This window comes from Myripristis murdjan, chromosome 14, assembly GCF_902150065.1.
Source record: "Myripristis murdjan chromosome 14, fMyrMur1.1, whole genome shotgun sequence".
In the NCBI taxonomy this organism is placed as follows: domain Eukaryota; kingdom Metazoa; phylum Chordata; class Actinopteri; order Holocentriformes; family Holocentridae; genus Myripristis; species Myripristis murdjan.
The window spans coordinates 16,325,580-16,351,730 of NC_043993.1; the positions used below are offsets into that span (position 1 = coordinate 16,325,580).

The 26,151-nt window shown below is 40.0% G+C and overlaps 1 protein-coding gene across 1 annotated transcript; it reads right to left on the minus strand.

Annotated features, from left to right (window-relative positions):
• Window positions 1-443: 443 nt before the first annotated feature.
• Window positions 444-21,848, minus strand: LOC115372048 (rho GTPase-activating protein 42-like). Its single transcript, XM_030069748.1, has 24 exons — window positions 21,553-21,848; window positions 18,919-19,014; window positions 18,723-18,784; window positions 14,312-14,383; window positions 12,952-13,053; window positions 12,745-12,855; window positions 11,830-11,934; window positions 10,747-10,876; window positions 10,423-10,523; window positions 10,232-10,341; window positions 10,019-10,097; window positions 8,834-8,873; window positions 8,638-8,700; window positions 8,448-8,522; window positions 7,890-7,974; window positions 7,752-7,810; window positions 7,398-7,503; window positions 6,589-6,748; window positions 6,203-6,353; window positions 2,554-3,264; window positions 2,246-2,405; window positions 1,340-1,411; window positions 1,066-1,145; window positions 444-983 (listed from the first exon to the last, which is right to left on the minus strand). Exons 1-24 carry the CDS (start codon window positions 21,704-21,706, stop codon window positions 895-897), a joined length of 2,973 nt encoding a protein of 990 aa, XP_029925608.1. The 5' UTR covers window positions 21,707-21,848; the 3' UTR covers window positions 444-894.
• Between the last annotated feature and the right edge of the window lie 4,303 nt (window positions 21,849-26,151).

Here is a 26,151-nt window from a genome sequence, read left to right on the forward strand (position 1 = left end):
GCAACAGCTGTATCAAGCTGACTGCAACAACGTGAAACCGCCTGAGATGTCTGCGACATTACAACAACAAAGTTTCAACAGTCTGAAATATGCCAACCTGCGCCCGGCGCCAGGATGGAGTAATTGACTATAACCTACGAACAGCGCTGTCCATGGTTCTGAAACAACAGCTAAGCAATTAATAGTCTTCGTAGCAAAGCTAGTGCTAGCTGTCATGCGCCCCATAGTGGCTTGGTGATGAAATACAGCCACACTGTCTGTTTAGTTCTTTTGGAAAGCAAGTTTCTTTTAGCCTGTTTATCTCATTAACATATATAATACTCATTACATTGAAAAATGCATTATTTGTGATTAAAATAATGGTTGCTGATACTGTATTAACCCCCCCCCCCCCCCCCCCCCCCACCCACACACACACACACACACACACACACACACACAGATGTATGATTTTACTGTTTTCATGTGGGCTCAAGCCTTGAACCCTGCTCTACAGATTGATGTTAAAATTACCCATCTAAACCACAGCAGTCTACTGGAAAAACGTGTCTGAACAGAGGAAAAGTGATACAGCCTGTGGCGTTGCAGTTAGGCACAATGTCTACTCTATTACGTGCTGGTTAATCATACATAACACATTTTAGGTATAGTAGTCAGATATACATATCTTTGATCGCTCATATCCAGCCATAGTAGTCAGACATACAGTACATATTGTTCAGTATTAACAGTCACAGTTACAATGACATGATAAATATATTATATTTTTGATCAACAGTACAACATTATGTGCTGTAGATCCCTAGAATCTAGATCATTAAATTTAGATCTATAAGTCATGAACTTAGATCTGTGTTATAAACTTAGATCTGTGTGTTGCGGCCCTTTGGTTTGTTATATATATGCAATATAGTTTTCAGGTATGAGACCGGTTTTGCCTTTGTATGTTGCCTGAAGCCAACCTGGTTCCACTGATGGGTGAACTGCAGGAAAAAAGGAAGAAAATGCCTCAGTAAGCTTGTTAACAGGACAGGACAAATGTGTGTATGCGCGGGGTTGACTCACCATTTGAGAACAGCGCCCCCTGGGGAAAACTGAGCTCATGGCTGTGCTCTGCCTCACAGGAATAGAGGGCCCTTGCGTCTCTGAGAGAGAAATAACATTGAGAGGGCAAGAAAGTGAAGAAGGAATCCATCTGTCAGCATGTTTTACGGTGCTGCTGTTGGATTTTTAACTTTTATGACTTCGGGTCAAATGAATCTGCAGTATTTACAGCTGGTAATTTACAGAGGTTAGAGGTTATTTTTTTTTCTATTTTCCTTCTTTTAGATAAACATACCTTCCTCTGGGACAAACATCTAGTGCTGAGGAGAAAACTGAACTTTCACGCTGTGGTGCTCTGGAGGACAGTCTGTAACACACACACACACACACACAAACAAACAAACACACACACTTACAAACTGTCACCTGGAGTTGATGGCTTGTAATACATTTCCTTCTACATTTACACAAAAGTGAAATTGTCCCACACAAATGATGAAGGCAATCAGTAACAAGGTACATTATCTCTCTGGACCTGTAGCGTCTGAGGTATCACATGAGTTAAAAATTGTGACCTTTGATTATTATGTTACCATTAGGCCAGTCAGAACAATGTGCGGAAATAGCTGGATTTTTTTTTGTGTCAGTCAGGCTCGCAGTGTACGAGTTCACGTCTTTCAAGCCTTAAAATGTTAACTTTTATTTATCTTTCAGGCCAATCGGTGCAATGTTTGCACACCAGAACACTGCCAAAGTGTGTCATCTCTCCAAGTTTTGCAAAGATGAGTCAGCTCTCCAAGTTTGGTTAAAATGTGACCAGTGGGGTCTGCGATATAAGTGGGATAACAAAGAAGAATTTAAAACCCAACCTTAAACTTAGACCATGACCCCAAACCTAAACCTTAAACGTCAGCATCACCGTAAACCAAATATAATCCTAAACAGGGAAACACTGCTGATTTTGTTCTCTTTACTGCTTAACTTACTTCTCTATACTACACCTACTGTACACCTGTCTGTCCAGGAACGGGTCTCCTCTGTGTTCTCAAGATTTCTTCCATTTTTCTGATTTCATCTATGGGGTTTTTGAGGAGTTTTTTATCGCCCACTATGAGGGTTAAGTCAGTGGGTCTCTTTGAGACTCTAAACAGAGATTTTGGCCTCCAAATAAACCTGAACTTGAAATTGAACAAGAACTTACGTTGATCCAGGCCTTTGGTAGCCATTGCTAGCCACGGCTGCAGCGTGTTTAGCCGTCAGATCGGAGCTGCTGCGGATGTGTGAAACTTTGTGTCTGAGCGTTGTGTCTTGGGGGTCCAGCGACATCAGACTGTGCACGGAACCATGACAGCTCTTGTAGTCTGGACAGGCAAGCAGAACCAAAAATAAGTAGAGTTTATGACTGTAACTTTATCTCTTTACAATGTAAATCACAGTCCATCCTGTGATATTTAAATCCAAAGAGCCAACAGGTGCAAAAAAGATACAAGAAACATAAAGTATACGCACCCTCTGAGATGTGTAGGGAGGTGAGAGAGGAGGATGTGGAAAGCTGGTAGGGAAACAAGGAGGAGGAGGAGGAAGAGGAGGAGGAAGCAGTCCGATAAGCAGTCCTGCACTGCTGAGAAGGTGAGGTAGTGTCTGTGGCTCTGGCCTCCGTGACGGCGTTGGAGCTGCAGGACGCAACTCTCTGGTCCGCAGAATTAGCGCTCTTCAGGGAGCAGGTGGACGATGCTCGCTGGACAGGTCTGCTCTCCCTGAGGGAGGAGGCACGCTCCACTGACACAGAGACAGAGGACGTGGAGGCTCTGGAGGGTGTCCTGGGCTCCGTTACGGACGACACGGAGACAGCAGCTGAGTTTGCTTTGACAGACAAACTTGAATCTGTTACTGAGTGTAAAGAGGAAATGGAGGAACGGACAGAGGAGGGCTGCTGGGTCGGAGTGCTCTGGGAGGAGGTCCGGGAAGAGGAACGTGTGAGCGGAGAGGTGACAGCACTGTCCGCCTGGCTCTTCTGATCTTTCCCATTTGAAGTGTGGTGGGACAGGGAGCAGGAGGAAGACTCAGGTGGAGATGTCGGGGCCGTGGGAGATGAGGAGGTGGTGGCAGGAGAGAGGGGGGGTGAGGTTTTAGACAGTCCGTTCTTTTCCGAGGAGTGGGAGGAGAGAGACTCACGACTGCCCATCGGAGTTGTGCTGGGGCTGCTGCTGAATGTGTCACCTAGTGGAAGAGAGCAGAAATAGAAAGGTGGCACACTGGTAAGACTGAAAATGCATTTTAACATTAAGCTCACTGCTCAGAGATTGTTAGATGGTTGAAGCTGAATTTTCTAACATTCTGAACGTTGATGCTCCATGACAGCAAACTACAGCAAAGGTCATGTCTAGTGAGTAAGTGCAAATGTCATCAACTGACTTGGCAATGCAAACGTGAATATATTATTGACTGACGTGTTGAAATTTCAAAATAAAAAATAGCATGTGAGGATCAAATCCCTTCTCTTCTGTGTCTCCTCCCCTTTCTAGCTTCCTATAGGTTTTCCAACTGTCTAAATAAATAAATTTCTAAAAAACTGAGGGGACTTACTCAAATCCCACTGCTTTAATAGTAGTATTGCCCAACAAGAGCCATACTTGTTCAAATTTTCACCAGTGTGGCAAAAACGACATTTTCAAAATACTGCTTTCATTTATTTTGTTTGCTAAAATTTCAACGCTTATGCCAAAATCGTTTGGCTATGAGAGCATCTGCATGAAAGCGATGTTTTGAAAGACAGCTCAGTTGTGAAATACTGCTTGGGAGACTGCACTATGTGCCACTGCTGCCCAAGTTATGCTTTGTTGTTGTTGGAATAAATGGGATTTCATCATGCCCTAATTTTCACTGCATGAATATAATTTTCCCCCTCTGACAGTAATGTAAAAGAAATGAATGACTAAAATGATTCCCGGAAAATGTCAAAGGAGGTGAGGTTAAAATATAAAAATCCTGCACCTGTATTGTCCCTCCTCTATTTCTTGAATATTTGGCATGGATGTTTACAATGCTGAATTATGAACTTGAAAGACAGGTATGGTCTTCAATAAAAAAGGCCCTCATTATTGCCAGATAATACATTTCTGGTAGCCAAAGGTGTGAATATTTCATTTCCCCACATAAGCACTATTAAAATAAAGCCTGTATAGCCATATTTGTAGACACTGACCACAATTTGGGCGTTTATCAACTATTTTCAGCCTAAAAGTGGCTTCAGAAAGATGAGCAAGGAAGAATGGATTATTTCAATAACTGCTCTCCACTGACTGCAACACGATAATACAGTCTTTAAAACCCACCAGTGGACAAAAAGCAGCAGTAGATTTCTTTGAGACGCTGCGATGTTGACACACACCAGAGACTGCAAAGTTGCCGAGCCACAAAATTTCTGGGCAGGAAACTATTCATCTGTGGGTAAACTCAAAGTGCTCATTGCACTTCTGCATGTCTGTTGAAGTTACGGTGATGGAGGAATGTGCTTCCTGTATTTTGACTCCATGGAGCAGAGGCTCGAATCCAAAGCTCATCATTATCATAAATCATGTATCATCATGCACAGCAGGGAAAAGGCCACCATGTCAAATGGCCAAATGTTAAAAGCAAGAAAAAATGCGCTATGTGAAACCAATATTTTTTGGAGGGCGTATGATCCGAAACCTCCTGAGCTGGAACTTAAAGGAAATATCCAGCCTCAGATACTTTTATGCAGTTAAAATAGCATTAATTTGAATGCATTCCAGGAGTTTTTTGGGGGGTGAACTGTTGTAATTTACTTTTCATTTTACTTTGTTTTCTAGAATGTGTTTCAGCAAACACCCAGAGCAACAGCATCAACTTGCTGCTTCCAATCAAAAGTAGGTGTAATGGCATTGAAATAAAAGAAATAAATGTGTGATCTTTCAGCTGTGGAACATTTGTGTCAATTCTACCGCTTCCATGTCCTGCTGATGCACTGCATTATGGTGAAGAAAGTGGTATCTCCTCTATTCCTCTTCAATTCAATTCAATTCAATTCAAAGAACTTTATTATTCCGTTAGGAACTTCAGTTGTGCAGAGCATCAGTGCGTACACTTGACATCACAGACACATACTAGACAACACAACACAATACAAAATGACAGCATAACACAATGCGTCCCACAGGCAGGTGAGTGAGTTAAAAATACACAGCAGTGAAAGAGTAGGGACTAGTTAAAAGGGGTATAAAAATTGTATAAAACATTCAAATAAATAAATAAATCTTCTTCAATGGATTCCTGTTCATATGGCTGAATGGGGAGTCTACAAAGAGACCCTACACTGATTGAGCTGATTGATGCTTGAGATCTGAGGTTTCCAAACTTTTTTATGTTCTCGACCCCCAAGTTGACTTTAACTGAGCCGTGGACCCCCATTTGAGATGATTTGGTTCTACAGACGCTTATATGAAACATAATTTGCTTTATGTTAAGTATTAAATTGCTTAAATGTCATATGTAAATATTGACAAATATATTCAAAGTGGTAATATCAAAACATAAAATTGTGCTTTTTTGTATGGTAATAATTTCTGAGGGAGTTAAATTATTGTGAAATTGAACTATTCCTCATTTTGACCTTATTGTGACCTCAAGTCATCTGCACTTAGCCATTAAAAAAAATCCCCCGACAAACAACAAAATGGAGCAAAAATGGCAAACTACATGGCTGAAGCTCTTTTTGAGGGGGTTACAGTGATTTAGGGGTGTGTTCTCCAAGGCTGGGTTGGAGGAACAGGAAAAGAGAAGATGTCAGATGTATATGTAAAAGCACATTCCTCACATTCCACAGTGCGAGCAGTCCACTGAATAAACTATCATCAACAAATAGGTTCAACAACATTTTCTGCTCATGTTTGTTATTTAGACCTGTCATCTGACCAAATGTTTACTCTGCCAGCATGCAAAGTCGAGTCAGTTTAGAGTTTAGTCTGGGTCTTTCTGGGAACTGAAAAAAATCTAGAGGAACAGTTACTGTCTTGGAAAATGCTCTAACGGGAGGGCAGTGATGGATTTGGTTCTCACTAGGTCTCTCAAATTTGGCTAATAAGGTGTGGTATTCATGGATAATGACATAAATTATCTAAGCTGCAGTAAGACTTACTGTCGTTGTCTGCCAGGCAGAGAGCAGGAGGGTAGAGACGGGGTTTCCTCTTTCCAGATGACAGACAGATGGTTTTGTTCCGTCGAGGAGCAGATCGGGAGGACGGAGCCTGGGGCAGCGGGACTGACGGGTCCGGGGCTTCACCAAAGATCTGACCGCACCATACACAAACATACCTTAAGGCTCATGTCCTCTGATGTCATGTATTGTATGGAAATTATTAGCTTAAGAAACTTTAATGTAAGCTATTGTATAGTGTCTTGATTTGCGGCGAGGCTTTACGCAAAGCTAGTGGGGATCATGATGAACAAATAAACAAGTAAATCTTGATAACATGTGTATATCTGTATGTATATGTGCATGTGTGTGTGTGTGTGTGTGCCTACCTTATGGTGGTTTTCAATGATAATCTCCACCACAATGTTCTGGAACTTGATGTTCATCATGGCTGCCACCGTCTCTTCCTGGGACCTCATCAGCGTGGGACCGAAGATCATCCCCAGGTTGGACACGGTCATCAGGTTTTGGTCGCTGTGAGTAGAGACACTGCACACACACACACACACACACACACACACACCATTTTGTGTGTTATTAATATATAACATAGATCTAAGAGGGCAATGTGTATGAATAAACAATTAAAAGGTACCGTGTGAAAGAAAAATGGATAGGTTCAGGTAAACAAACAACCCCATGTATTAGGCGATTTTGACAATAAACATAATGTGACATTAACATATTTCCAAACGCATTCATTTAGGATATTTTATTAGCCCTTTGGTTGAAACTCTATTAAATGCAAAAGGAGAGAATAATGTAACAGAGTATCAGTTTCAATTCTAATGTAAATTCTAGTTTGTGCAACTGTTCACACGCTTCCTGTTAAACATTTTGTTGCTTCAGCCTTACAACAGAAGTTTTTCACACCTTGTCTATGTATAAACAGTGCGTTGTCTGTCTAGTACGAAGCAAAATGGGGCTTTATGGTGGGGCATGAACTTGGTTTGAATACCCAAGCATAATGTGGAATGGGTGTTTCACTTACGAATATCAGCCAGATCCTGCTGCATTAGTGTCAATAAATAAAGGAAGAAAGAAATGAAAATAAAACACAATAAAAACAAAACAAAATAAAATATAATGACGTGAGTGATGGTAAATACAAGCACAGTAATGGATAATAGGTACATACGTAAGAAGGTGGTTGGTCAGGAGATCCAACATTTCTCTGTTTTTGTCTGGTAGTTTGTGCACGAGGGCATGAATGGCCTGCACACGATACTTCTGATCGTCAGACTCTGAGCGGAGAAAAGGGAGAAAAGAGAGACGTGATTCAGCGGCAAGAGGCTGATGTGTTGTACGTCATCTGCTCCGTTTTCATAACAGACACAGCAAAAGGCAGGAAATCCAAACAATTGGAAAGTTGGAATGCTACAGCTTGCAGCTACATATACGCATATTATTGTGTGACAGAATAACATCTATAATATCTACGGTTATTTATTCAGCTTGGTTTAGAAGAGTTTCATGAAGTGAAAGATCTTACTGGCAGCCCTGATGAAATCTTTATGCAGTCTGTAGGTCATCAGCGGTTCTGCCAGACACCTGCGCACATTACAAATCATAAGCATCTTCATAATTCATGAGCCAATTGATTTGAAAACGCTGGTACACAACGTGATACCTGAGATAATTCTTTAGGCCACTGGTGATGGTTTTGTTATCCCAGGTGTCTGGATCCAGGTGCACGTCAGGAGGAGCTGTGGCTCCTACAGGGAAACATCAGTAGTAGATGCCAAATGACTTAAAGGAACAAGACGTATGAATTCAGGATGGATTGAAACAGTTTGTCAGTGTTTTTTGCCAGGAAATGAAACTCTTTACCCTTGAGGGCTGTTGGTTATGTCTAATATATTGTTTTCTGGAGAAAGCTCCTGCTGTTGAGTTTGTCAGATGAATATTTTTGATGGTTTGAACCCCAAAAAAACATTTCCATCCAGCCCCATTGTGCCAGAGTATCAGGAGACGCTGAAGAGCATGGCAGATTGGAAACCTCACTAAATCACACAGAGACTACTTGTATACATAGACCTCACTTGGTGTAAGCGGGAAAATATCTTTTTTGTATTTGGGTGGGACAGTTCCTGTAAATGTAACATCTGCTGACTGATGATTTTTAGTGATATTATTTAAATCATTAAAATGGAGTAAACCGAGTCTGTCTGAACAGTGCGTTCCTCACCAAACACAGTAGACATCAGCCGCTGCACTTTAGAGTTCACACCTCCGGTTCTGTACAGTCCCAGCGTGTTAATGCCTAGATGCACATGCAAGAAATGTTTTAGAACACTTGTTCAACACTGCAAAAGAACAACCCATGCAAACAAATGTGGTTCTCTCAGAATTACACAAAATTTAGCAAGGAAAATTACCTCTCCTTTCCACCAGTTCAATACACTGCTTGAAAAAGTGGAAGCCAGCGTCATTGAGAAATGCTGTCAAACAAAAGCAAACATTTCTACCATCATTTCTGGTACAGTGGACGAAATATAAATATTTCAAACAATGAAATTCAGCTGAATATACACAAGCTCATCTGTCAAGCACTGAATAAATCAGGATACTCACTCTCCTCTTTCTTGCTGAGCAAAGAAGGCAGGGTGTAGATCTGAAATAAGGAAGGTAAAGTAAAAATGACAACTCTGATGATTAATACATTGTAACTTTTTTTTATTTAAGATAACACAAAGATGACTGTATTTAATAAAATGATAGTTGTGGTTTGTCTATCCTAACCAGTGGTAGAACTTTATGGACCTAGTAGTACCATGAATTTAAGACACCTTCATATCACAATCTAGACACTTCTGTGCAGCTCACATACTTTCTGATAATAGTAGTAGTAGTTAGTAGTAGTAGTTTACTTGGTCATTTGAGAGTGAGTTAATACACTACAATTTTCTTTCAGTTTCTTAGAAAGAACAGACCAAAAAAGGTGTAGGCTGAAGCCTAAGCTTATTGTGCCTACCCTTTAAACCCTTAAATATCTTCTTACTAGAAAATACAACAACACAATCAGAACAAGAACAGAAAACAAACAGTAAACAGAGACTAACACAAAACAAAACAAAACAAAACAAAACAAAGCACAACAACAACAAAAGAAAAAAAAAAAACCAAAAGGAAATGAAACAATATATCACTGGAATTTACAAGACAAGAGAGAAATACAGAAAAGTACTAGAAACTAGCCTTTACGTTATGTATATCACACTATTGCTCTATATCTGGCTATTATATTTGATCTGTACATCTTTTTAAATTTATTTATTGAACTACAATTTTTTAATTCATTATCTAGTCCATTCCATATTTTTACCCCTATAACCGATACATATCTATATTTGTTATTTATTCTTGCATTAGTTTGTTTGAAGATGGCAGTTCCCCGTAAGTTGTACCGGCTCTCTCTATGGTGGAACAGCTCCTGAATACAGCACGGAAGCAGATGATTATGTGCCTTATACATCATAATTGCAGTATTAAGTTCAACTAGATCTTGTAATTTTAAGGTATTTAATTCAATGAATAGTGGATTGGTTGGCGCATAGAAGTCAGATTTGCTAACAATTCTAATGGCTTTCTTCTGTAGTAGGAATAAAGGACTAATGGCTGTTTTGTAATTGTTCCCCCATACTTCCACACAATAGCTCATGTATGGGAGTACGAGGGAGCAATACAGCATATAGAGTGAGTTCTGGTTTAGAATGGTTTTCATTTTGTACATAAGGTTAATTCTAGCTGTTGTCTTACAGGTTCTTTCCCATCCATCGCCTCCATCCACAGGCGCCTGTTGGAATCAGAGAGAGCCTGCAGGGTGATGACGCCATGTCTGCAGAGAAGAAGCATCGTTTTACTCAAGGTCACCCCGCCCATCTACCAATCAGCTTGTTTATTTATTCATTTATTCAAAATACCTTCATGTGTTTATGGACATACAACCCGCCACTGATCCCTCTGCCTCACCTCTCCACCACCTCGATGTCGAAGCAGAAGCGTTTGTCGATGGAGTCCGTCTTCCTCCTGACGCACGAGCGCAGCCTGAACATCTCGGGTGTGCCGTTCACCACGCCATTCTGTTAACATTAAGATGTTAATGGATTGTGCCTTCAACATTTGAGTAGCAGATAGTTTTTGGGGTTTTGGTAGCGGCTCACCTGTCTGCTGGCTGGTCTGGTCTCTGTGCTGCTCATGGTAAACATCTTAGAGCTCTTCTCATATGTGCAGTAGTATCTGGTCCATGCCGAACCCAAAGGACCTACAACCCATTAAAGAGCAGAGAGTGCCAGTGCTAGGTGAATGAGGATTTTTAGCTTTAGTTGGACTTAATTTATTTGTTTCTGGGTATGAGTTTTGACATCCTAGCAAGAAAAAGAACAGCTCCTGTATAAAGTACTGACGTGAGAAACAGTGAGAGAGAAAGAAACAGCATGACGGAGACAGACAGATGGTGTGTGCATGTGTATTTTTGTGTGTCTCACGTTTCTCCTGTATATACAGATATCCCTCCATGGTAAAGCAACCAGGAGCTTTGAAGTCGGCTTCTGCAGAACGAATCCTCTTCATCAGCTTCTCAACCTCCGCACGGGTGCTTTCAAAGTTATTCCGCGTCTAAACAACATACACACAAATACACACACAGTTCATGGTTTGTCTGAAAGAAACTGGTACAAAGCAATCTTAAATAAATATATGTCTAAGTGATCAAATGTTTGACAGAAAAAACGCACAAGCAGAGTTATTCTCCATTTATTTTTAATGACCTTATACTGTATGTGTGTGGACAAATGTTATCACTCATCACTGTTATAAGCAGTGATGGAGACGATTAATTCCTCATTGCTCATGGGGGGCATGCATTATAAATAGTGTGTCTGTGTTAAAAAAATAAATGCTTGAGGTCCCTAACCTTGTGGTCATAACACAGAATGTGCCAGAGAATGTCATGTTTTCATTCCAATAAATAAATAACTGTAGAGTTCACAACTCAGTAGCCCACACATTTCATTTTTACACAGATGATGGATGGTAAAACTAGTCACTTTGACCTCTTCTGTTTAATTATCTAATTATTTATGTATTAAATAATAATAAAAGCTTAATTTTTGTGATCCACTTGAGTGCCTGGACGTGGATTTTTTGTGACACTGTTACTCTGCTTTTTATTGTACAATTATTTTTCTTACATTTTCCCACATTTGGCATAATACATTTTTAATAAATACACAAAAAAGTCAGCCCTATGTCCTTTTGTTGTCTGGACTTCTGTTAGAGTGCTAATCAATTTTGACCAATTCCAGTGAGACCAAATCAGGTCGCAGAGGAGCTCCAGTCAAGTTGGAGCTGAACAAGCAGCAAAATTGGGTAATTTGTACTCTAGACCTGGCCTAGTTCATACTGTTACTATATATAATATGTGTGTGTGTTTCAACATACAGGGAGCACCAGATGTGTAAGTTAAGTGGGCAGTAGTAGTAGTAGTAGTATTAATTATTTTTATGTGTAAATTGGATTTAGCTGAAGTCTGCGCAGTGGTGTTACAGTCAACAGTCATTCACACTTACATTCTGCAGGTTGAACTGAAGCTGCTGCTTGTAGGGTTCAAACTCATTGGCCAGCTCATAGCCCTCATGGTAGAAAGTAAACAACCCCTGCAGAAAGGCTAATAACTGAAAAGGAGGACAGAGACCGCAGGAGAAATGTAAGTTGAGGGACTGGGTGTGTAGAGCGGGAAATGTCATGAGAGGATTACAATGGACGGACTGTTACTCATCTGAATCAGACACAAGAAATAAACTTTTAATGAGATGAACAGCCTTACACACTGTCTGCAGTTTGGTTTGCTGGTAGCTAGGTTTTCTGCCCTTGTTTACTCAACAACAAAGAGTCGCCCTCACTCTCGGGCAGAAAAAAAATCTCCATACAGGAAGTGCCAATGTAGTGACAGGAAGCGGGCATGGCTGATATCCATCATTTAAACACATTTATCACTGGACAAACAGCGTGTGAAATGTGTGTATGAGCGAGCCTGGCTTTGCTGTCTTTCAGTGATTAATGCCCCTGTTCCAAGTGCAGTTTGATGAAGCTGTGCCCATGCATCGTCACAAAGACATATAAGCATGTAATGTCCTATTCGTTCCTGTTGAAAAACCTCATTTAAGTGAATCCCTCTGGTGAGGTCCCAGAGAGGTTTAGGGAAAAAACTGTCATCAAAAAGACAACTCAGAGAGGGGGTTATACCTTCTAACATCTCAGGCCAAAAAAAAAAAAAACATGTCAAAACAACCCTCTAATATCATGAATAAAATTCTAGCACCATGTTTTATACACACTGCAGTATGAATCTTCAAGCTCTGACTTATTGGAATAGCATTAACATCAGAGGAGGACATTTGCATGATCAGTGTTTAAATTAGTGGTCTCTTATCTGCACTATGACTGCATATAAACATGTGTTTCTGTGTGCTCGTGTTACTCACTGGCTCCACAAACTCAAACTTCTTTCTCTCCTGAACCTCCTGGATCTTAAAGACATACTGCAGTGAGGCGTCGTAAAACACCTGCCGGTCTTTATTCATCTGTGAATCTGCCTGCAACGACAACAGTCACAACACAAATATGTCACCTCACACTACCCCAGGCATGTGCGAGGAATCTGGTGTCAGTTCTCTGGAATCACAGCTCACCTCCTGTAACTGTGATTCTTTCTTTTTGGAAGACAGGTTGAGGTGTTTTTCCAAAACAGAGTAGTACTTTTCCGTCTCCTTGTCAAACTGCTTTTTTCCCTCCTGAGGGAGAAACAGAGGGAAAGTGGGAAAGTGATCATTAGCATTAGCTCAACTCAAGCTTATGGGAATTAAGTTTAAAATTTCATTAAAAATAGTCCTCCATTTGGCTAGACTTATCACCCTTTGTTTTCACTCTTGACTTCTGAGTGCAAAGAAGGTCTAAATGCCGTTCTGGATGACTCTTTCAGCTGATAAGCAGTAATAAGCTAGCCAAATTTTAATCACTCATCTCTTTGTTTGAAATGTTGACTCATCATATTTGGCTATGTTGAAAATCAGTGATCAGTCAGACCTTTAAAAAACATCATAACTAGTATTACAGTAAGGCAAAATGGCAGCATCTGCAGTGATGTCGCTGCATCCTGCAAATGCCTGTGTGCATCTTTCACCATTGATAAGATAGAGAAACTCTGTGGGATGAACTAACAACTTTGGGGACCGGTATACTAAGACGAACGCACAATGGGACCATTAAGCAATCTAAATGAAGAGACATTGCCAAAAGATACAGGAAAGCATGTGGATATGAGTAACTGTTTTCCAGAACAGCTGCAGCTCTTAACTAACTTGTGCTCCTTCTATGGGAATGCAGCGCTTGTTTGTGGATGTGCTCCTCACACACCCCTGTTACATTCTGCAGGCTGATGGGGGTGCTCCTGCTGTCACTGGAAAATGATCAGTGTTTTTACAAATTCATCATTGCGTTCATCATAAACACAAATTGGGCCGTGCCAACTGCGTGACCCTACTGTCTGTCTGTCTGAAAAAAGAGACAGACAGACGGAGTTGAGACTTGAGACAGCTGCTGAAACCAGACACCAGGCTCACTTTGTGTTTATGCAGTCTCGCTGACTTGAACTATCTCTCCATGTCTATGCCGTGCTCTCTCTCTCCCTTCACAGCGTCCGTTCCCATGACCTTGTTACTGACACTGGACTGTGATCCATCGTGTCTGACCAACAAATTGGATTCTCTGACCACTGAGAGAGAGAGACTGACCAAAGCAGGACGATCCGCCTCATTGCCACCCACAAAATTCTTCAGAAAGCTGCATAATTCATAAAACATGCTCATTTTTAACAAATTAATTTCACATAGGCGGTTTGTGACTGTTTTGTAGTGCTCTGTGAAAATGTCAAACGTGGAGATTAACCGGCTCAGTTACTTTATGTTAATAATGAACTCTGAGGCTGGCGAGCTAGCCTGAGGACAATATTCATTAATAACAAAAATAATGAGCACAACAACACAACGACACCTTAACAGCTCCGATCTGCTCCTTACGGAACCTCTCCAGCGGTGAGATCAACACGTCATCTGCATTCTGGATCTGAGAGAGGAAGAAAACACTGCTATCAGCTCAAAGACAATTATGACAATAAACATTATGACCCAAATACAGAACTATAGCTTGTCAGGGTTTTCTCTGATAGGTTACAAACCAAGGTGACTGTGACTGGTTCGGACCAGCAGGCAGTTTATTGAGCCCAGCTGCTCATTAGATGCTTGTGTTTTGTTTCAAGGGAACTGAGAGGAAATGGAATTTAGTGAGAATTTTGTTTTACACAGACCAATTTTTAGGCATTTGTGTTTTTTTTTTTTTTTTTTATAGTAGAGGCGGATTTGAGAAAAAAATGAATGTGAAGTTACATAAACCATGGGGTTCCTCTTGGCTGGTTTTCCCTCTAGCCGTATAACCCAGGGAACAATATTCTGACTCAAGGCCCAGACACTGAGTGTATTAAACATTGGGGGAAAAAAAGTCCTTAAGACACAATCCATCCTGTAACTCAAATACCAATAAAATGCATTTTAGTGCTGGAATCAGGACATCTCAGTAAATGAAGATGTCAAGAGGTGATGCTGATGGAGCACCAACTTCACTCTGTTATTCTGTGATCTTGAAAAAATAATGAGCTTAGATTTCCTTAGCCTATGTGAAGATGATTTGTTTTGCTCAACTGAATCTGAAGGAACATAAACATTTCAGAATCAAAATGAACTTTATTGGCCAAGTGTGCTTATATATACAAGGAATGTATGCATAAGGTATGTCACAACTATACAGAGTGTTGTAATGGCTGAATAATTTTCATTACAACACAAGATACAGTTGTGACATATTGTTGTTGTTGAGCATACATATTCACCAATATTTAATATTCCTATTCCTATTTGCTCTTCGTTTTTGTTGCCTTTCTTGTTTGTTTTTGTGCTATTCATGTAATTACTACAAGTCCCTTGCTTCAAAGAAAGGCTGTCTGTGGTGCTTTAACGCATCAGTATTATGGTTACACCTAACACCATCTTCTCACCTAACACAGACCTAACTACTTTAGGTCTGTTACATGTCATTTTAACACGACTAAATTCTCATTAAGTTTCATGTTTTTGCTCAACCATATTAGCTTGTAGGCCAAAAATGTAATGATCAATGGTTTTAATTCCTCATAGCTGATAGTTGATAAACTTCCAATTAGTTGTCTGACTTGTTGGTGATGAAGATGCAATATCTTACTGGCAACACTGATAGCAAATGCCACTACTCTAAATTCCAAAACTGATCACACTGAACAAAACAATGTTGTGTAACCACAAAATTGATCTGCAAAGGGCCCTGCCTCTAATTTTTCCATAATGCTGCATCTGAGGTATATGTTTGCAAAAAAAAAAAAAAAAGATTAAAACACTGCCATGACAAGAAAAAAACAATATGCAAGTTCTACTACCACTCTTAGACTTAGTTAGTGAGTTAGTATTGAAATGAACTTTTTATTAGGGGTGGACCAAACAATCAGACCAAACTGGGAACTGGCCATTTGTCTGACCATAAAGCCGATTGTATTAGCTGAGGTCAGCTGCCAGTTTTGCCAGATAAGTACAGTGGTTGAGGTTCAACAGCTGAAAAATCTGGGGATTGGAAAGCTTTTGAATTTGAACAATGTTTGAACACTGCTTATACAGAATTGAACAGTTCTAACAGTGTTTTAACAGTTTGATATTTTAAACAGCCCAAAACTGTGTTTAAACAATGTTGCTGGATTGGAAAACCACCAGACCTGGCAACACTGGGCCAAGTGTTGCACTGGGCTGACCTGCGCAAACATGTCTACGGTGTGAGATTTCTAGTGTGCAAAGAGGATTCAAAGTTTGCTGTTTGTAAAATATGCAGAGAGAAAGTTGCCCGTGGAGGAAATGCCACGAAAACTTTTGGAAAGACAAATTTAATAACCTGTATCATTCCGGTGAGCACAGACGCTTTTTAGTTACCAAAAATTGTGTAGACTGTTATATTAAACTAAGGAAAACTGAAATCGGCTGGGATCAGTGTCGGCAGGTCAACCTTAAAGAAAAGTCAGCAGCCAGATAAGGCCAAGAAAAATGCAGTCAGTGCATCCCTGCATTTTATTATAATGGAGATAAAAGAGGCATCAAGTGATCTTTGCAACAAAGACCTGGCAAGCTCGGATTTCAGGAACAATGGCCGACAGTCTGCACTTTTCCATCATATTCCTCTCCGTGCAAATATCACCAGAAAACCTAAAAAATTATGCCAAACTGTCCCGGTGCTTTTGCAGGTGACTTTATGCACAATGAAATTGACTTGGTGTGATTAACAATGTGACCCACATCAAGGAAAAGGAAAAGTTACACAGTTTTTGTGTCAGAGCAATGGTATTTATATTTGGTTTTGGTCTTTGTCAGTAGAAAGAATACATATTACAAGTCTTGGTTAGGTCTTGAAATCAGAGCTAAATTGTCTCGTGTTGCATATTTAATTATTCAACTATGAATTGAATTGAATTGACAATTACTATGAAAAGCTGTATGCCTAGCCCGCCGTCCTGACTTCATTTCAGCTATTTTAGTGCTATAACAGTGCTAGGAGAAAGTTCTGTTTTTTTAATGACTTCAGCAAACCACAATATCCTGGGTGGCATTTAATACTAAACTGACTGAAGGTCATTGTCTTATCTTAGAAGTCTGGTCTGATTAGCTGATTGCCTGTGACAGCTAGTCCTTCAGAGTAACCGAGTTGCCAGAAATGCCTTTTATAACTCAATAATGATGGTATTATTAGAAGTCGGCAGTGTTTCACTGGTGCCACTCCAACTGGAAAGGCGTACAATTAATACACACACAGACAGAAAAGTGTGTGTGTGTGTGTGTGTGTGTGTGTGAGGGAGTGAGAGAAAGAGAGAGAGAGAGCAGACAAACACACACAGGCCCCTTTTATAGACTTTCCCAGGCAGTCAAGGCGGCTCTCAAAGTCTCATAGGGGAATTGGCAGAATAGGTTCCACATGCTTTCTCTGCAGTGACTCTATGCATGCACACACACACACACACACACACACACACACACACACACACACACACATACACACACACACCACACATATACACATTCAACATACATGCACACATGGTTACACACACAGACTGTGCCAGACTCCAGTCACTCCCACACAAAATCCTCTGGTTGAGTCGTAGCTGGTAGATCGCTGTAGATCGTGTCCAAATCACTACGGAAGCGCTCGGTGCCATTAGCTTGTATTTTATCATGGATTTTTTTTTCTTTTTTGGGGGGAATCTAGATCAGCGTGGGCTCCAAATTTAGTCAAGAATCTGTGGAAACTGTGCTCAAGGTTGTGGGCTCTGGTCCACTGAGTGAAGGCGCTTGACAAAGACTTCAACCTTCTTTCAAACTAAAACCTCCAATGACTTCTGCTGAGTCATGCTTTAGAAATAAGGTGGTGATGCACTTGTTAGGGGCTGGGAAGAGCAACAAAGAGACAGCAACAAAAGCCGCTGGACAACAGTCATGCTGGTCTTTGTTTTTTTTTTTTTTTTTTTTAATTCCACCAGGGGAAAGGGCAGAGGAAGTTAATGACTAAGGTTAAAATAATGTTCTTTATAAGGAGCTTTGAGTGTTCAGCGGTGTATTCAGCCCAACACAATCAAGTCCAGTGTTGTTATTCAAGGCATGACTGGAGGAAGCAGGATCCTTCCCATAGTCAGCTCTTTCAAGGACCTTCTGGGAAACTGTTGTTTTTATAATGATGATTAAAATAAATATGCACATTTTATTTCTGTCGTGTATCTACAGAGAGACTAGAAACAAGAGACAAGAAAAAATGCAATAAAAGCTGTAGTATTTTTTGTGGGTTTTTTAGTTTGTATGAATTAGTATCACAATTCATACCGCACAGTCTTTAGTGACTAATTCTTTCAAAGTTAATTCTTATGTTAGACTGCTTCTCCTTTCCTTTTTCCTTCTCTACAGAGATGTTCATCTAGTAAAGTGACAAAGGTAATTAGGCAAAGAATAAAAACGAAAACAAAGAAACAATAAATGAAGTTCCAAAGTGACTGTTCCTAGGACTATTGTGAGAAAATACCATGTGACATGTTCTAAATCATATCTTGCTATACCTTGTCAGTTGACCTATTTATTGACCAAATGTTGTGGATCCCCTAACCCTCAAATGGATGTTCCTAATTTTCATTCCTGAACATCATTATAGGGGTAGAAATGTAAGAACAGCAGACCTGCACTTTGACTTTTGATTTCTCTTTTGCTCTCTTGCCCCCCCAACACACACACACACAGACATACAGACACGCACGCACGCGCGCGCGTACACACACACACACATTTATTCTTACCAGTCGTCTTCTCTCTTCCTCCATGGTACTCAAGAGCTGAGAGAACTCCTTTAAGGAGTGGGCTAAAGAAAAAAAAAAAAGAGGTCACATATTTTTGTACATGGAATCAATCTAGAAACTGTCTTATCTTAAACATTAGCTCTGCTCAGAATTCACAAGAATAATAATGATTTTTTTTTGTTACTTTGTACCTCACCTATATTGATTTCATCATCCGTTTCAGCATCTCCAATACACTCAAACTGAAACTCTTGGAGAGACTGGGAGAACCTCTGAACAGCCAGAGAAAGACCTGAGAAAGAGAGAGAGAGAGAGAGAGAGTGGGAGAGAGAGATCATTCTCTGCGCACAATAATCAAACCATCACTCCTTTCTTTATATATAAGAATAATTTGATCACACTATTTCCATCAAAAGCCCAGCATTTATCTTCATGTAATTATATATTGCAATTACTGATTTAGTGCAAAGTAATGTTAGTTTTCCCACAAGCAATGTCAGTTATGGCCTCCTGTCATAAACCACAGCAATGATGTCTGCTGCCAAGGCATTTCCCTGTGCAAGAAAAACAAATCGCCACACCTTGCAAAAAACTATGAGGATGGGCTTATTCGCAGAAATGTGTTTACATGTCCAAACAACACTGCAGTAATGTTTCAGGTGAGCCATAGACTTCAACGCTCAATACTACTTTTTTATTCTCTTCAATATGTGGGCATCAGAGGGCCGGGTTCTTTCATTCATACCATTTATGCCATCAGTCACATGACTGCATTACACACTGATGACACAATCATCAAACAGACTACTGCAAAACCGGCATGTCAGGCCAGATCAACAAAAAACCCAGACATCAAAGGAAAGAAAACACTAAGACATGGTGGCCACGTTCAATTTGGGCTGCAGAAAATACAGCAGTAGTAGCCTATATTGATACATTAACCAGATATAATCTGGGCTTTTGAATATTGGCATATTTCAACTATTGTTGTTTTGCTGATTTTAATTGCTGTGGGGCAGGGGGCTTTCTGAACTTATTAAACAGTTCTAGCTGTTATATTATATTCTTCATCATGTCCACATTGTTAATGATTATCAACAATCCTGTGTGTAAATATCTACTGAAAGCACCAAAAGTCATCCCTACACACCATCATCACAGTATTGATATCAGCAGTCACAATTCAGTCAAAGATAGAGTGGTATTTTAATTTTGTCCATAACATCCATTCTTGGGTTCAATGCATGAAAGAAATCAACTGGACCTCCATCCACAGATTGCTCATCACTGAAACACATACATCTGGAAACTGATAAAATGTTGACTTTTAAGTTTAAAAAAGTAAAAAAAAATTGCTGAAAAATCTGTGCGTGAAAGCTCAGGGCTGTTGGTGTTAACCAAGCTGTTCCATCCCTGTGTGGTCCCTGAGCATGCAGCCCACATTTGGCATCGTGTGTGTGTGCGGCAGGCGGCAGCATGTGGGCCCATGACTTTTACCAGTAACACAGAGCAGTCAAGCAAGCCGAAGAAACCACTGGTAGCCGCAGAGCGTAGGTGTGTGTCTGCGCTCAACTGTGAGGCGATCAAAGGCAAGCCCAAACAAATGGGAGCCACACTCTCTACAAAACTCCCCACAAATACAGCGGGAAGGAGACACATCATGCTCCTGCCAACAAGCTGCAGTAAACCTACAATGTAAAATGCATGAGTGCATTTTACATTGGCAGAACTGATTCTTTGTTGAGCACACAAATGTCTGTTTTGTGTAGCATGTAAATGTGTGTTTTATTGTGTCTGGGAAGATGCCAAACACATTTCTCTCCTGTGTAGAATAAATCTTTTAGTAAATACTCTTACAGTATTGAGTTGACAGTGTCATGTGTCTGTGTATGTGTATTTGTTGTATGTGTATTTGTTAAAGTGCACTGCCACTGTGTTAACACATATCACGCTATAGGGACAATAAAGTATATCATATCATATCTAGGGGTGTAAGGTTTCAATAAAACCCATGGTTCGGTTTGTATTGCTGTGTTTGGGTCCAAATTTCAATTTCGGTTTGATTTTGTACATTAGGGAGAAAAAAAAACAAAACAAAACAAAACACTACCATTTCCAATTATCTCTGTAGTTCATCTAATTCACAAAAATACCATTGTTCATTCAGTGATTTGGAATAACAATATGAAATTTAAAAACATTCATTCAAAGGCAAAAATGGTGCTTAGACTATTTAAAACACAAACAAACAAACATAAAAAAAAAACATAAAAATACTTTCAGTATATTCATTATTTCATCAGCTAAGTATGTCGATATATGGATAGTGGATGTGGTTGTAACATTGCACTTTGTATTGTGTATTGATCAGCTGATTGATCACATCATATCGTATCATATATCATTAGTATGGATTAATAAATGTCTTATTATCTAATCATGACTGCACACAGATATATATTCAAGGCAGAACGAGAAATCCATTTCAGTGAAGTTTCCTGTCCAAACCACTGGTCATCATCAGGTTATTGTGCCACTACCTGAATATTAATGGACCTCTGCGCTATTAGAGGACAAAATCCCTACCATTAGACTCAGAATGGCCAAATGTCAGACTGTGACGCATTATGTGGCTAGAGAACTTATGCCAATCCAAAAAACATATTTAGTAAGGCAAAAGTAGGACAAAAGCAGTGTCTCTGTGTCTGTTTTGGCACAGTGGCCTTGAATAGCACCACTGTTATCAAGGTGAGAGGGCAAATGGCCCGGCCGTTACGGAGCCTTGGTTGGTTTTAACCCCAAGACCAGTGATAATTCTGGGTGTACTTACTCCTCAGAGCAGATATGAGCAGGTTCCCGTCTTTGATGAGGTCCTTTATAAACCTGTTGGTGCGCTCCAGCTCTATCTCATGGCACTGCAGCCGTTCTCTGAACTCCGGACTGTCCAGGAAAGAATCACTAAACTCCAGCGTCGGCAGACCCATCGATAACAAACACACCGCTCAAATCCTCAACAACTGCTTCCTACAGCCTCGCCGAGAGGTGCGAAATTAAATATTGAGTCGAGACTCGGAGAAAACTGGTGAGGACTTTCTTCCAAGTAACTTTTTTTCATGCTCTTCTCACTTTTTTCCCCCAGAACTTCCGGACACTGCAGACAGTGGAGCAGGGCAGAGGCAGCGGCACACAAAGTTTGGAGAGGGTTGTTTTCTTTGGGAAAGAAACAGCGCTGCGTCGCTTGGTTTTACCCCCATACAGCGGATATGTTCCCAAAATCTGTAACAAATAAAGTTATAAAAGGCACGGAAGACACCACAGGTTACCAAGCGAAGGTCTTGAAAATGGATTTACTTACATGTCAGCCGTTGCTGTATTGGACTGACTCTCTGTATGTAGGGCTCTGGCGAGGCTGGTTACTATGGGGACGGGAGACTCCTGCTGGCGCGTGCTGAAATCAGTGTCTACCAGTGTACCTGGGCTTCACAACAACAACCACTACAACAACAACAACAACTACTACTACTACAACAACTACTACTGTTACTACTACAACTAATACCATTACTACTACTACTACTTACTAGTACTACTATAACTAATACTACTACTACTGCTGCTACTATTACTACTACTACTACTACTACTATTACTACTACTACTACTACTACATTACTATTACTACTACTACTACTACTACTAGTACTACCATTACTACTACTACTACGACTACTACCATTACTTTTACTACTACTACTACTACTAGTACTACTACTACCATTACTACCACCACTACTACTACTACTACAATCATTACTACTACTACTACTACCACTACTAGTAACTTATAAACATGAGTTTGTTATATTTGTTATATTATGTTCTATAAAGATATGTTATATTTTGCACCTTTTTCTGTGTCGGATTAAAATCCATCATTGTATTGCAAATAAGCTTTTTCATTAAATCTCACCATCCCTCTTCACTATCTATGCAACATCTGGAACTGCACTGCTTTTTAGCTTGTTACTACTATTACTATTACTACTACTACTACTACTACTACTAAACTACTACTATTACTAGGTAGGTAGGTCATTAAAGAGGAAGTGGACATTTTCTCCTATAGATGTAAATTGATTTATGGCTAATATGTGGGTATACTATACATTTTCAGAAAGAGGTGGGCATACCCCGTAGACCCCATCCATCACACCACTGAGCATAAGGTTGTCTAATATCAAGTTGCAGGCCAAAACAGGTCTTTTAATATGAAGGAAATATAGTTGGGAGCTTTGCCAGCTGAAAATTGAGAGGGCACTGTACATTGTTGAGTGCTGGCCAAATGCTCCAGGGCAACAAGTGAATGCACCAGGTTTTGTTTGGTGTTTTTTACTCTCTCTCTCTCTTTTTAGAAGAGGATTTGTGGGGCAATTACACCAAAAAAAAAAAAAAAAAAAAAAAACAGTGATGAAATATGATTACAGACAAATGGATTTTTATCATCACCATCGTCCATTTGCTATGGGTTATTGAGATCTTTGTCCCGGCACACAACATTTTATACACGTTGCCTTGGAAACACGCCCCCATGCAGCCAAGCCACACTATGGCTTGCTGGAAAATGTCAATCAAGATGTTGTGTCTGACTAATAAAATACACTTTGCTGAGGCTTTACAGGAACGAACATGATGTCAGGTTAATGTGGGAGCACAATTTATTCACAGGCATGATTTGTATGTGTATGTGTATGTGGGTATGTGTGTGTGTGTGTGGGCAGCTAGCTTAGAGCTGCTGTAGTCTCCTGTTATTAACCAACAAGTACAGACCAGGCCATTAACGAAAGGGATCCTCTTTACTGTACAAATGCAATAATTACTCACTGATTTACTTATGCATTTTTATTTTCAGCTCAATAATGGTCCATTCATCTCTACATATTCCTCTTTTAGATAAATTACTTTGGTTTTATTGGCCTACTGTGCCATGGTTTTAAATCAGACCATTCAGAATCACTCTTTTCAGTGCTTCACTACTTACATAAAACCTGTCAAACTCCAAAATTACCAGCTAAAGTCTTCCACACCAGTGTTGTTCTTGTCTAACCCATCTGACCAAGCCAGCCATTTGCCAAACTTTCAGCTCTCTGTTGGTGGCCCAGCTGCTTTATTGTCCCAGTAAAATAACTATCTGCCACTCACTGGAGGAGAATGGAACACCATGACAACTGCAGTAAACAAGCTTATACCTCTGTTTATAATGTCTCTCACACACACACACATACACACACACACACACACACACACAGTCACAGTATGGAGAGAATTAGACAGTAGGGAAATGCCAAACACTAGCATTGGATCTTATGTGGTTTTCTCAGCTGAACATGAGGTAAGCAGATGCTTCTTTCACGCTTTATATTTTCAAATGCAAACATAAACTGCAAAATACTCAATAATATTGCTATAAGACTTGTGAGATTTGTGTCTAACGGAGAGGTGCCATGAAGAGATAAACCACAATGTATAGCTGTCAGTCTCGCAGAAAACAGAAAATACATCTTCTGTGATAGAAATACACCTGAGAGCTACAGTGTGATCAGTTTTTACAGTATTTGCTGAACACACTACAGATTCAGAGCTTGTGATGGCAATGAGTCCACAGCACAGTGACGAGCCAAAGGACAGAGTGTACTTGCAAAACGCCAACTTGTTAGACCCACGTCCTTACCATGAGCTCCTTCTGCGCACTCGGCACTACAGGGGAGAGCCACCCTCAGTTGCAGGTAAGAGTGTGCCGGTCCTCCGTCCCAACACTGGATAGAGAGAAGGATGTTAGAGGATAACCCATTCACCTCTGGGTCACCACGTGTTCTTTAAAAATCCACTATTATTCTGTGCTCATGATTTGTTTTCAAATATATCACAGCCCAGGGTGAGAATAATGTCTTTTGTAGGAGAAAAAATGACTGTGATATTTACTCTGTTGGAAAATATATGCAGATCCTTCATCAGATAAAGATCATTACTCTACAAAGAAAAGGTTGCACCTGCCTTTTGCTACCGGTGGTCCAGTTTTGTTGGCAGCACAAATCTTTGAATCCATTTCATGTTTTTTTTTTTTCTTTTTTCAAACTAAATGTAGTATTTCAAAGAGTATTTCTTGTCTTGAGAGGTAGAATAGAAACAATTTTGGAAACTGATACAAGCTCCTCTTAATTCAAAGGAGGTTCAAACTTGTTCTGTTGAGGCCTTGTGGTAAAAATGCTGAGTCGCACTGAAAGGATTTTAGCAAATGTTTTGTGAAACCAAGTCCAATTGTGATGCCTTTACTGTACTTAGTCTAACACAGTGTGTAAAGGAACTCTGCATAACCCCTGAAGTCACTTGAAAATCAAATCTTAATTTTTACCTGAAACATGTCTTATTATGTGTTTTTAAAGGGACCATCCAGCTCACACAGCCAACAGTGTTTTGTTTTTTGCCAGACAAATGATCCAACTCCATGGCATGATTTATTTCTGAGCGTGCCTCTCTTTTCTTAATGTACGTCTACAAAAGGGCCCTTAAATCTCCCACTCTTTCCCTCCCATTGTGTGTCTCCCAGGATTGCTTCTTTACCCAGACACTCCTGCTAAGATGGAGACGACATCCCAAGAAGCTTTTTGCCCTAAGCCCAGCCCACAGCGAGAGAGAGGCAAAGGTCTGGAGTCTAACCCTAACCTCGAGGGTAAACAACATTATCAGCTGTTAGACAGGGTGTGTGTGTGGCTCTAGGAGTGCTGAAATATATGTGCAGCCATGCAGATTTATGTTTGTATTTGTGCTAAGTGGGCAAGCTGTGGGGAAGATTTGGAGAAGATTTGGATTGGTGGGCTCACCTTTCATTAAGATTTTTAATTCCAAAAGCAAAAACAGCTGGAAATAATACAATAAAAGAGGCAATAATCCATATAAGACTCAATGTGAAGATGTTTACAGTCTGGTCGCCACCTTAAGGAGAGAAGAAAACGTCACAGTCACTTTCCTGAAAACAGATCTTCATTGATTATCCCACTAGAAAATTTCATAAGACTTTTATAATTAAACTTCACCAGCAAAGCAGACTTACCATTTTCATACATAAGACTGTAACCTACAACTTATGTTTATGGATAAAATTGTAGAACCTACTCGTGTTTGTATAGATAAGACTGTAATCTAAAGAAGATTGTAACCTACAGCTTAATGGCAATAAAATCACTGTTAAGATGTGAGGTGATAAGAGATGTTAAAGATGTTAAAACGGTCATCAATAGCTTATTGAAAATCAAAACACTGACTAAGGCAACCACAATAAGGCATCACAATTCACAAGTCTTTTTAGAGCGAAACATGGGACATTTATCATTTATCTGTGTTGCACGAGACACTTAACAAGATAATAAATGCC